A 13,316-nucleotide genomic window follows, 5' to 3' on the forward strand; every position below is an offset into this window, starting at 1 on the left:
CCTCTGACACATATGGTTGTGATCATGTCTAAATCAGAGTCCCAGAAATTGCTCTAAAATTATATCTTGTAGATGAGAGGTGTATTTGCATTGGTACAGGGAATTTCCACATTGGGTGTCTGACATGCCAATGAAACCAAAGGTCTAAATGAAAAGAAAATTCCTATTTAGTGTTTTGGAAGGAAAAATCTCACTAATGATCAATATTTCCTTGCAGGGCTCCTGAGGTAAGACACCAGGCTTCTGCAGAGGTGATGATGGACTAGAGAAAGGAATGGTTAATGTCCTTATGCCAAGGGTGGTACTTCACTGTTGGTGCCAAGAAGCATTTCATGAAACTCACTGTAAGCCATCCAAGTGTGCTTATCAATCACTTTATTTACAGTTGTGGTTCTGCCCACCAGACCAGTGGCATCTAGCCTCGGGTCTAAACCCACAAGCGCCCTCCATCACTCCATAATACGGCGGAACGACTGAACAGCTGAGCATGGGGAGCCCCAGTCCACAGGCTTCCGGTACTCCTTCTTGTCCAAGAAGTACTGTCTGCCATGGTAGTTGGGCTGCTCGTAGAAGACCCAGACCCCATCCAGGACCTTACAGGACTGGATCTCACGGATGTGGAACTGTTCCATGACAGAAGGGCAGTCCTCGGTGGTCTCATACATCTGGCCACTGAAGTCTCCCCTCTCAAAGATCTGAAGCTTGTATTGGCCTCCACTTGACTGGAAGACAGAGACAACAATGAGCACAAGCCATTAGGAAAACCAACAGGTGTCGATGACCACCATTAGGAAGCTAGATGGTCCACTAAATCCTGACTTCCAAGCTTCATTGACTATAGGGTTGACCAGACAGAAGTGACTTAGACTCCCAAGGAAACGGTCCTGATGATAAGAATCAATTACCCTTGTAAAGACCAAGTTTGGGCCAGAAGAGATAGAAGAATGTGCCTTCTTCCTGTTTCTGCAGAGGTGGGGGACTAGAAGTGTGGAGCACGGGATATAATGTTGGACTTGGTTGATGGATTGGTTAACTTTACCTAACTTCCTCACTTTTTCTTTTGAATTCTTGGTGGTGCAATAGCTAAGAGTGTTGGGCTTGGAGTCAGGAAACCTGAGTTTGAATCCTATCTCAGAGATGTACTAGCTTTGTGACACTAAGTGCTGTACCACTTGGGCGAAGGCAAGGAATGTGATCATGTGACTATAACTAAGAAAAGACACCCAGCCATGACAACTGGAGAGTCCAAATAAAGCTTAAAAAATTGGGAACTCTGATCAATACATTGACCACCCACAATTCCAAAGGACTTGGGATTAAAAACTGCCATCCGCCTCCAGATAGAGAGCTGGTAGACTAGGTGTGCAGATGGAAGTATATTTTTATTCTCTTTCTAGCATTTTTCTTATTTTTGTGTTTTCTTCCTGGACATGGCTAATGTGGAAATTTGTTGTGCATGGGTTTTATTTTTCTTGTCTTCTCAATGGGCAGGGGGAGGGGGTGAAAGGAAGGAGAAACTGTGGAATTGAAAATAAGAAAAAAATAATTTTAAAACAAAGAAGGAGGAAGAGGAGAAAGGAAGAGGAAGAAGAGGAGGAAAAGAAAGAGGAGAAAGGGAAAGAGGAGGAAGAGGAAGAGGAAGAGGAAGAAGAAGAAGAGGAAGAGGAAGAGGAAGAAGAAGAGGAAGAAGAGGAAGAGGAAGAAGAAGAGAGAAGAAGAAGAAGAAGAAGAGGAAGAAGAAGAAGAGGAGGAAGAAGAAGAGGAAGAAGAAGAAGAAAAGGAAGAAGAAGAAGAGGAGAAGAAGAGGAAGAAGAAGAGAGAAGAAGAAGAAGAAGAGGAAGAAGAAGAGGAAGAAGAAGAAGAGGAAGAAGAAGAAGAGGAAGAAGAAGAAGAGGAAGAAGATGATGATGATGATGATGATGATGATGATGACTTATTTTCAAGCATTTTTTCAGACTGTCCCAGAAAACCAGGGAAATCTCCACACTCACCAGATGGATCACCTTGCAGGAGCTCAGCCGGTCATTGAGCCCCCTCCAGTGGTGGTAATCAGGGTATTCACCCTGAGTTAGGATGTACATGTTCCCTGCAAAGTTGGGCCTCTCATAAACCACCCAGGCCCCGCCAGCCACCCGGATGGAGTTGCAGCAACTCAGATAGGTGTGGAAATCAGCACAGTCACTGTCACACTCATAGTGGTGACCTTGGAAGTTCTTGTCATCATAGAAAGTAATCTGAAACACAAAGCCCACCAGGCCAGGAAGTGAGGGAGGGAACTTTAGTCAACTACAACACAAAAGAGTAATAAAGTATTCCCTTAATCCCATATTTCTTCCTCTCTCTTGCAAATTCCTTTCCCTAAAAGGCAGCCAGGTAACACTGTGGGTGGAGAGCTGGATTTGGGGCCAGAAAGACCTAAATTCAAATACTGCCTGAGACGCTCACTCCCTGTGTCTTTTTCAGCCTCCATTTCCTTATCTGTAAAAGGGGGATAAAATAGTATTTACCTCCCAGAGTTGTTGTGAGAATCAAATGAGATAATACGTTTTTTCAAATGTTATCAAAGTACAAAGCACTTTATGCAGCTTGCCAAGCCTTGACTCATTTAAATGATAGCTACAGTTATGGTTAAGAAGAAAAAGATACAAATTGCTTCTCCACGATCTTTCCTTCCCGGAGCCACCGCCCAATGTGTCAACATCAAAGTTCTCCTGAAGGCTGACCCAGAATAGCCCAAGTGGAAAATAAAAGCAAGGAAGGATCCTTGGGTGAACTGGGAACAGGGATCCCAAATCTGGGTTTCAGGGGTCTGTGAAGCTAAACTGAAAAAAAAAAAAAGACATCTTTATTTTCATTAACCTCTAACTGAAATGGATCATTTCTTTCAATGATTTAAAAACGTGATTCTGAGAAGGGATCCCCAGGCTTCACCATATACTGCCCAAGGGGTCCAGACACAAAAATGAAGGTCTATAGCTCAGAGCACAGGAAATCGATGGTAGGTGTAGGGCTGTAAGGAATCATTTGTGATGCACCCGAGAAAGGAGCAGAGAAAAGCAATACAGTATGCAAAGCCCATGGCCAGAAACCCAGGCTCAGAGTCAGGAAGACCAGAGTTCAAGTCCTCCCTCTGACTCTACTGGTTTTATGACCCTGGGAAAGTCACTTAAGCCCTAAATGTCTCAGAAAGCTCCCTAAACTCTCTTAGAGGGCACTGTGTATAATCAGACAATAAGCATTTATTAATCACCGATTCTGTGCCAGGCACTGTGCTTGGGATACAAAGAAAAGCAAAAAGAAAGAAAGAAATCCCTGACCTCAAAGAACTTGATTTAGTTGGGGAAGGGGGCACAACACGCAAAAGGTTACATACAAACAAGAGAAATTGGGGAACTTCGAGGGGAAGAGCTAAGATTGAGGAGGACTGGATAGGGATAGCACAGGTCTGGCAACAACAAAGACTTACCATGCGTCAGCCATAAAAAAGACACTACCTGCTTGAAAAGAGTTTCCATTTGATTCGAAGGATGTTTAAAAAACCAAACCTGTGATTTCACTGGAGCAAGAAGTTAGCTACCTGTGAGGAACTTCCTCAGACAACACAGATGAGCATCTTCTCTACGACTACGGGATTAGGGCAGCCGGGGGGGCACTCAGGGGTAAAGTGACTTGCCCAGGGTCACACAGCCAGGATGGGTCTGAGGTAGTACTTGAACCTGGGTCTATCTGAGTCCAAGGCCACTTCGCTATCCATAATGCCAGGCTGTCTCTGTGGAAGGGATGCTGCCCGTACACAAATACCTGATGATTTGGGGAGGAGAGAAAAGGAAAAGAGGAAAGGTTTCTTGTAGGAGGATGCAGACCTCATAGGCTCAGAAATCTAGGGCTGGAAAGGTCCTTGGAAGCCATTCTGCCCAACTTCCTCATTGTACAAATGAAGAAACTGAGACCTAGAGAGGCCTAGGACACAGGCTGCAGGACGAGAAGAACATGGCTTTAGAACTGGAAGGGACCTTAGTTAGATGTCATCTAACCCAACCTCCTCGTATTAGAGATGAGGAAACTGAGTCTGGTAAAGATGAAGCCATTTGTCCAATGACACACCGGTGGAAGCCAAGGATTCTCTAAGGAAGGAGTAAGGAGGGAGGGCGTCTGGCTCTCCAGTTCTCAACCCATCCAGGCCTCCTCTTCCTTCTCCATGCACATTCTGCCACATGTTGCCCATTGGGAATTGTTGGAGGCCCACGTCTTTTTAATCTCCTTAATCTTTGGACGCATTTTAAGCACGAGTACCCATTCAGCATCAAAGACGCGCTGCCCCGTCTACCTGGCTGGCTCGCCTCCTTTCTGCTCAGACTCACCCTTGATCATGACTTCTGCGTTGCACGTGCCATCATCATTTACACATCACAGCCCATCTGGGCCCTCCATGGATCTTGTCATGGCCCCTGGGGTCGGCTGCTTGAACACTGGCCAACATTTACTGAATGCCCCAAACATGCAGAGCTCTGTAACTAGGCTGGGAGAATACATGAACGGATCATAGATCCAGAGCCGGAAGGGACCTCAGAGGTCATCCACGTCAAACCCCTAATGTCAGATGAAGGATTTGAATCCAGGTCCCCTGACTTCCGGGTCAATCTTTTTGGTCTTATACCAAACTCAAAGGATCTATAAAGGGGAAGGGAATAAGCACCTATTAAGCACCCCCCGTGTGTCAGGCACTACGCTACTTCACAAATATCATCCCATCTAGTCCTCACGACAGCCCTGTGAGGTAGATGGCTTTTACTATCCTTCTTTTAAGGTGAGAAAACTGAAGCAGAGGTTAATTGACTTGCCCAAGGTCATACAGCTGGTAAATGTCTGAGCACGGATACGAACTCCGGTCTTCCTGACTCCAGGGCTCTCTCTACTTCACTATCTAGCTGCTTCTAGGAGGAAAGGCCCAAACAATCCTTGCCTTCATGAGCTTACGTTCTCATGGGGGAGACCAGGGTGGCAAACAGCTCCACACACACCAGAGAAAAACAGGGTAAATTGGAGGTCATCTCAGAGGGCAGACACCAGCATTGAGGGGGGCCAGGAAAGGCCTCTCACGGATCTGAGGAAGCCAGGGAATCCAGGAGGAGGGGCATTCAGGGCATGGGGCACAATCTGGGGAAACGCATGGAGTGGGGGGGAGGGGCGGGGTGCCTCACATGGGGGGTCAGCAAAGAGGCCGGAGGCACTGGCTTTTTGAGTACATGGAGTGGAGTGAAGCGTGATGGACTTTAAATTTTAAACAGAGAGTTTTATATTTGGTCCCGCAGGTGATAGGGAGCCAGTGTCCTGGTTAGACCTGAACTTGAGAAAGGCGGTTTGGGGGCAGGTAGGTGCGTAGTGTACTGGACCTAGAGTCAGAAGGACCCGAGTTCAAATCCGGCCTCAGACACTTACTAGGTGTGTGACCCTGGACAAGTCACTTCACCCCAACTGCCTAAACAAACACAAAATCCCCCAAGAACATGGTTTTGACAGCTGAGAGGAGGAAGAGCTAGAGTAAAGAGAGAATGGAAACAGAGAGAACAGGGCAGGTGAGGAAGACCTGTGCCAAGGCAATGGGAAAAGGGGATGTACACGAGAGATGTTACAAAGGGAGAGACAACAGGATGTGGAAAGAGATTGACAATGATGGGGTGGGAGATGGCAGCCAGGCTGGGGGCCTGGATGACGGGGAGGATGGCGGTGCCCTCGACAGTGAGAGGGAAGTCTGGGAGAGAGGAAGGTTTGGGGAGAAAGACCATGAGTTCTGGTCTGGACATGCCAAACGGAAGGTGTCTATAGGACATCCAGTGTGAGACGTCCACTAGGAAGCTGGAGATGGGAGCCTGGAGGTCAAGAGACAGGTTAGGGCTGGATGAGTCACCTGCAAAGAGATGGTTCCTTGGGAGGTGAAGAGATCACCAAGGGAACCCGTAGAGAAGAAGAGAAGAGGGCCCTGGACAGAGCTAGGAAAACAATGTGGCACATTGAGAAATATGCTAGATTTGAAGTCAGAGCATCTGGAGTCAGGGAGAGCCTTTAAGGAAAAAGAATACGTACAATGCCGTTACCTCCCGACCAAGTTCTCTTCCGGCCTTAGGTCTGTGAGCCTAAGTAATTCCTCTCTTTCCACCTTGGTTTCCTGATCTGTGAACTTGGAGTTCAGCTCAAACTGCCAATTTCCATTTGAAATGCTATCACCCCACCTGGTGGCAGGCTTTGCTTCATTGAAAGCCGCCATAGTTGACCCTGATCATTTCCACTCACCGGGAAGGCTATTATCCACTGGGGACAAAGCCAGGCTCAGGGGTTCCAAGCCCCAGGAAAGGGGCTGGGGAAATCAGAGCTCAAAACTGGGGAGGGTCTGTGAGCTCAAAGCAGAGAGAAAACAGGAACAGCCTCATTTTGAAGGACCATTTCTTTTTAATTGGCACAAGGCACTCGACTTGGAAGACGACATGGCACAGTGGAAGGAAGGCTGGATTTGGAGTCAGGGATCTTGAGTGCAGATACTTGCTTGGCCACTTATTGTTGTCTGTGTGACATTGGGCAAATCACTTTACCTTTCTGGGCTTCAGTTTCCCCATCTCTAAATGAAGAGATTTCGTGAGCCGGCATCTGTGGCTCTTTTGAGATCTAGGACCCCATTAATCTACCCTGCGTGTGACCCTAGTAAAGCGGCTTCCCTTCTCGGAGCCAGCTCTAAATCTAAATCCTCCCCTTCCCCAAATTGAGCAAAAAGTCAGCGACAGGGAAGCAAGTAAAGGAGATAATGACCCTGAGAGCCTGACCCAACAACAGGCGTGACTGGGAATAATATTAATAATAATGAAGGAAGACAAGGAGAAGGAGGAGGAAGAGGAGGAGGAGGATAAGAATGTGGCTCTGTCTCTAAGTCACTCATGCTTGCTGTGTGATCCTGGGCAAGTCACTTAACCTCTGTTTGGCTTGGTTTCCTCATCTGTAAAATGGGGATAATAAAGCATCTACCTCTCCCAGGGGGGTGCGAGGATCAAATGAGATAATAATGGCAAAGTGTGCGGCACAGAGCCCGGCACACAGTAGGTACTATAGAAACATTAGCTATGAGCCCAAGTTACTCTCTGAGACTAATTTGCAAAGCAGGTGATCCTCTAAATTGGTAGATGGAGTTCACTCACTGGGAAGAACCTACACAATGAAATCACAGGCCCGGTCCTTAATAATAACATTATACTTACAATAAAACTGTGTATAATATAATTATAATTATAACAAAATCAGTCCAAAAGTTCTATTTAATCATTCCAACTGAATAAGAGAGGCAGGATGGCTTTAAGGTCAGAAGCTGGCCTTGAAGACAATGAGATCTGGGTTCAAGTCTTGCTCTGACACATCCTGGATGTGGCTTTGGGTGAGCAGTTTAACCTCCCGATGCCTCCCCACACTAACAAAACAGTGTGATGGAATAACACGATACTATTTAAATAACAACAGTGAAGATGATAGTAAACATTTATGCAGTGAGATTTGAAAAGCACTCACCAAATATTATCTCATCTGATTCTCACAACTCTCAAATGATTCCCATTTTACAGATGAGGAAACTGAGGCCTTGAGAGGTTAAGTGACTTGCCCGGGGTCAGGCAGCTGGTAAGCATTTGAGGCTGCATTTGAACTCAGGCCCCCCTGACTTCAGGCGTTCCAGCCCCTGCAGAAATATAGGAGAGCTTTCAAAGCTGAAAGCTGCACTCTGACTCCTGGGACACCCCATCGAGCAAGGCCGATAGACGATCAGAATTAAAGCCTTGGTTTGTTTAACTTGGGAAGAGCAGCCAAGTTGAAGAGTTTAGGATAATAAGCCTGAGGAGAAAAGAATGGTCCTGAGGAAAAGGAGAATCCAGGACAAAAGCCTCCAAAGGGGAGCGGAGAGAAACAGGGGAATTTGGCTTTTGATTTTTGGCTCACTGATGCCCAAGAGTTCCTGATCCTTCCTTACCACCGCTCAGAGTTGTTAATAAAAGGATGCACTAATTAGAATGATTGAGCTTGCCCCCAAGAAGAGATGAGGAAATTGTCCATTCTTCCCTTCTTAGCAGAGGTGGGTGGTCTATGGGTGTGAAGCTTTGCATAGACTGTCAGAGCCAGTACAGGCTTGGGAAATTTTTTGCTAAAAGGGTCTCTTTTATCTTTTGTGTTTTTGTTACAAGAAATTGCTCTCTGGGTGGGGCGGGGGCATACATTAGAAAATAAAGATGATGTTAAAACAAAAGATACTAATAAAATGAAACTTTAAATTTAAAAAAAAAAGAGGAGATAACATTTCAATGAAGACAAGAGAGGGACCCTTGCTGCTGCTGCTGCTGGTATTTATCCTTTGTTCTGAAAGAGGACCATGACATCAGGAAGGTGATGCCAGGACATGCAAGTGAACTGGATTTAAGTTAGGAAGGGCTGGGCAAGAGCCAAAGAATGAGCTCTTTAAAAAAAATAGATATGGGAGGGGAAGGCTCTCAGGGATGGTGTGGTACTGTGTGTGGACAGAGGGAAAAGAAGAAAAAGGAAGAAAGAAAAAAAGAAAACAGAAAGAAAGGAAGGAAGGAAGGAAGGAAAGAAAGGAGGGGAGGAAAAAAGGAAGGGAAGAAAGGAAGAAAGAAAAAGGAAGAAAGGAAGGAAGGAAAGGAAGAAGAAAAGAAAAGAAAGAAAAAGGAAGGAAGGAAAAGAAGACAGAAAGAAAGAAAAAGGAAGGAAGAAAAAGGAGGAAAGGAAGGAAGGAAGGAAAGAAGGAAAAAGGAAAAGAAAGGAAGAAAAAGGAGGAAAGAAAAGGAAGGAAAGAAAGAAGAAAAGAAAGACAAAAAAGGAAAGAAAAAGAAAGGAAGGAAGGAAAGACAGACAGAAAGACAGAAAGCCAGCACGCAGTGTTGCCCAGCTGGAATTCTGGTCCCCAGTGGGCGGCTCCTTTTCTACTCACAGAGGCTGTTGTCTGTCCTTCGTTCTTGAAGAGAACTATGACATCAGAAAGGTGATGGGGACCTTTGCTTCAGTCTAAGGCTATTCCCCACATTCTCTGGGACTAAGGTTCTTACAGGATCTTTCTTCTAGGAGCTAAGAGGGTGCCTTTAAACACTCATCTTCTCGTTCCCACTGTCCTGTAAACGGGGTTACTCCTGGGGGATTGTCCTCGTACTAAAGCAGGCCACAACCAAGCGCTCAGTACTGGTGGCTTTGCCTGCCCCTTCCCAGCCCCTCCCACCGCCAGTTCAGCAGGATACACTGACGGCCACCTAAGGAACCATGAGGAGCAGATGGTCAAAAGACTCCAGTGAACCCAGACCACAGTCACTTCCTGGGTTGGCAGACTAGGTGGGCTCTCTCTAGCTCAGAATCTGTGTTCCCATGAAGCTTCTTTACCTCCCTGTGCCTCAGTTTCTGCTTCTGTAAAATAAGAGGGCTCTACCACACTCTCTCCAAAGTTCCTGCTGACTCTAAACCTTAGGATATCACAAAAATAACCTTTCTGAAGCTGAAGAGGTGAGAGCAGGGGCCAGGAGCTCAGGGTGTCTGACCAAATCCATCTGACCAACCTCTCTGCCCAGTCATTTTGGAAAGTTCGTGATCACAGTCAAGAAGTCATTCAAAAAGTAATATTTCAAATTGACCAGTCAACTAGCTTATCTTCTCCCCTTGGGAAATACCCAAGTGAGAATACCCGAGCTGGGCCCAAAAAAAGAGGGCAGAAGCAGCGGCCATCGACGTCTCTTTTTCTGAGACCTGGACAGGATGAGGAGGCAAGGCTGGCAGTGAATAAATCAGTCCTATTTACGCCCCTTCTCACCATAGAGGACCGATCATGCCAAGTCAAATGGGTCAGGAGAGCAGGGATAAATAAGCGAGAGTAATTGGTATCTAATCTGTCTGTCTGAGTGCCACCAGGGAGGAGAAGCAGGTGAGCCGGGGGACAGATCCGCCTGTTCACTTACCTTGGCTACACTTTTAGACATTCTCGTGGCCCCGGTTGATTTTCCCCAGTACAGACAGAACTTCAGGAACAGCTACAGTTGGCCAGGGCCACCGAAATGTTTTATACTGGGCTGGATTCAAACCAAACATTTGCTCGGTCATGAGAATGGGATGCCAATATTGAGTCAGGAGTGTTTGGAGGCTACCGATGCTTTCTAGAAAAACACCCGGGATTATGAAATAAAGCGTGGCTTCAGTAGCTGCTTTATTGCTTACTAAGGCCTGTTGCATTATGGGCTGTGCTGAGTCAGGGCACCTAAAGCCATCTCCCCCCAAAATGAAAATTGAAAAAAAGTGAGATGGCTTTCTCCTGGGATCAGAGGGGGGTCACAGAAATCTTAATGCCCTAACTTTAGAGATGAGAAAACTGAGGCCCAGAGAAATTAGGTGGCCCCAGAGCTCTTTCCACTGGGCCGCACTGTGCGTCTCTCCTGAAGAAGGTCTCCTATAATCCTAGAATGGCAAACTCCACAAAGCTCTCCCCTGGTGCCCCATCACACTGGGTGGGTGACCCTGGGCTCTCAGACAACATACAAGACAAGATCTAGCGGGCCCTTCCAAGCCGTACAGGCTTCTTATGAGGCTCCAGACTGCAGAATGCGTGTCATTTAAAGACCCCAGGTCCAAGTAAGTGCAGTGATACTCATTCCTGGGATGGTTTGGGGGGCCTCAGCAGGCCTCAAAGACCTGGGATCTGTGTCAACGGAGAGAGGAATGAATGCACCCAGATGAAACCAAGAAGCCACAGAATCATGGCATGTGGGAGTCAACAGAGGGTGTCAGTGGCCACTTAGTGCAACTGATGCACAAAAGTATTGGAGTATAGGATGGCAATGATGTCTCTTTCTGGCATCTTTAGGTTTTCCCTCCTGAAAATGTCCAGAGTTAGCTGTCTTTGAACATCAGTCATGAAAAATGCAGGAAAATGTCCCTTCAGAAATTGCATCTCAAACGTTGCTGTTTGCTGATGAACTGTTTGGGTTTGAATACAGGCTAGACATCCTGCCTGCTCTCCACACCCACCCTATCCTTTATCTCTCTCTCTTTCTCTCTCTCTCACACACACACACACACACACACACACACACACACACATACACATACACACATGCACCTACACGCATACCTAAATATACACATGCATACACACCCATGCACATGCATACATAGCAACACACATATACACATACACACACACACAGAGTACCATAATCTAAATCTAACCTGTATAAAATTTAAGTACAGTTTTTAATTTGCATCATTTTCAATGTGCATTTGTCCACACTTTTTTCCTTTCAAAGAGACCACATTTGAAGAATGTCTATGTGGGGGCCTGGCCCTCTTTGGAACGGTAGGTCAGATGCAGAATGCTGCTGATATTTAGGACACAGAAGAACAGGGCTGCCTCTGGCAGCCATGGAGATTGGGTCTACCTCTGCTCTCTTTCTTTTGGCTGGAAGAGAAGGCAGACTCGCTAGTTCACACAGGCATTGTGGCTGCCTGGTTGTTCTTCCTCTCAGATGTGACCTTGATGTGGGGAATGAAAAGTCCTGGTGGAAATCAGTGGTTATGTAACACTCACTATTTAGATGGAAGAATTGAGGCAAAGGAAAGAGCTGACCTTGGTCCCCAGCAACCACACAGCGTGAGAATGAGGACTGTGTTATTAACAAAGGGCTTTGAATCACAGACTCAGACATGGAAGGGATCTTTGAGGTCATTTAGTAAAACCTCTCATTTTGCAGTTGAGGAAACTGAGGCTGAGGGGTCCTCCAACCTGGTGCACTTAGTCTCATTAAAACAAAAACCCAAACGAAAAGCAAAATTTCTACTTGTCATCAAGCATTTATTACCTGCCTAAATGTGATGCATGAACTACTTAGTACACACCGATGGAGGAGGGATGGCAGGAGCTCTGGGGGAGGAAAGACCCTGTGGGAATGAATGCACACCAGCTCCCGCCCTCATAGGGCCTCAGAGTCGCCTCGGGGCACTGACCCTCAGAGTAACCTGCCCACAGTCTGCCTGCCTCCAGCCCCGGTGCAGCCACTGCCCGTAACTTAAAGAAAATATTCTCCTGTTCACATTTGTCTACAAAGAAAATGAACAGAACCCTAGGATCTTCATGCCCCAGCTGTGGCTTTTACCAGCCTTGGCTCCTTCTCCATAGCTTAGAGTCTAGGAGAGAGAAGCAAGCAAACCTAAGTCTGAGCTGGTCTCTTATCCGATTCAAACACACGTCACTCAGTTACTTAACTGCTGCCCAGACTTTTCTCACCCAGGTCCTCTTCTACAGCTACTCTTGCCTTGACCAACACACAAATCCAATGCCGTTGTCCCTTCATTCCCACATAGGGCCCAGCTCAGATCATCTGGTTTGAAGGTCCCAATCTGGGCCCTTGGCAAGCCAGGCTACCCACATATTTGGGACAGGGCACGAAATATTCTCCATTCTCCCTGGGCATCACCATTTTCATAGCCAAATGTATTTTTTTCCAAAGAACCAAATCCCCTCTTCCCTCCACCAACACAAACCCCTAAAAGCATTTTTATTCGAATACAGCAGTAACAAGAATTTATGGAGTGCTTACTGTATCCTGTGTGGCTGGCCCAGTGGAGGCCTTGGAGACAGAAAGACAAAAGTGAACCTATCATAGGGTCCTAGATTCAGAGCAGGAAGGGCCTGAGAACCCTCACATTCTACAGATAAAGAAGCTGAGACACAGAGAGATTGTGACTCCCTGAATCATACAGCTAGTGACCAGGATGGGATTTGAACCCAGGTCTTCCTGATTCCAGTGGAACATCTAATCAACTACACCAGGCTACTTAGCTCTCCCTATGCTCCAACAACTAAATTTCCACACTGGCTGCATTTTGTAAGTATCAAGGGTTCCACGTGATGAGATGATCAGACTGGGAAAGATAGAAGGCAAAAGGAGAAGGGGATGGGCAGAGGATGAGGTGGACAGATAGTGCCATGGAAGCAACAAATATGAGCTTGGACAGACTTTGGGGATAGTGGAGGACGGAAAGGCCTGGGGTGCTGTGGTCCATGCCATCATGACAGACTGGACGTGACTGACTGACTGACCAACAATGCCCCCCTCCACCCTGAGCCTGTCACCTCTCTGTCAGGAGGTGGCAGCATGGAAGGTGAACTCTCCAGACTATATACCAGCATTATTCCCATAGCTCCATACTCAAGACCAGTTTGCTAGAAATGGTCTACCATCCCAGCCACCAGCCGACGTGCAATCTCACCTTGTCAAAAACCTCACCTATGAGTGATG

The 13,316-nt window shown here is 46.6% G+C and overlaps 1 protein-coding gene across 1 annotated transcript; it reads right to left on the bottom strand.

Moving 5' to 3' along the window:
- Positions 1 to 449: 449 nt before the first annotated feature.
- Positions 450 to 10,019, bottom strand: CRYGS (crystallin gamma S). The gene is made up of 3 exons (XM_021005593.2): positions 9,984 to 10,019; positions 1,992 to 2,234; positions 450 to 722 (listed from the first exon to the last, which is right to left on the bottom strand). The coding sequence occupies exons 1-3, from the start codon at positions 10,002 to 10,004 to the stop codon at positions 450 to 452; spliced, it is 537 nt and encodes a 178-aa protein (XP_020861252.1). The 5' UTR covers positions 10,005 to 10,019.
- Between the last annotated feature and the right edge of the window lie 3,297 nt (positions 10,020 to 13,316).

The sequence above is a fragment of the Phascolarctos cinereus genome, unplaced genomic scaffold (assembly GCF_003287225.1).
Source record: "Phascolarctos cinereus isolate Bilbo 61053 unplaced genomic scaffold, phaCin_HiC Scaffold_5;HRSCAF=322, whole genome shotgun sequence".
In the NCBI taxonomy this organism is placed as follows: domain Eukaryota; kingdom Metazoa; phylum Chordata; class Mammalia; order Diprotodontia; family Phascolarctidae; genus Phascolarctos; species Phascolarctos cinereus.

What these genes read in the sequence shown, in the direction of transcription:
- CRYGS (XM_021005593.2), bottom strand. Translation starts at nt 10,004, where the DNA reads ATGTCTAAAAGTGTAGCCAAG. An exon ending in TGTCTAAAAGTGTAGCCAAG is followed by an intron (nt 2,235 to 9,983) that starts GTAAGTGAACAG and finishes TTTGTGTTTCAG; the next exon opens with ATTACTTTCTATGATGACAA. An exon ending in CCTGCAAGGTGATCCATCTG is followed by an intron (nt 723 to 1,991) that starts GTGAGTGTGGAG and finishes TCTGTCTTCCAG; the next exon opens with TCAAGTGGAGGCCAATACAA.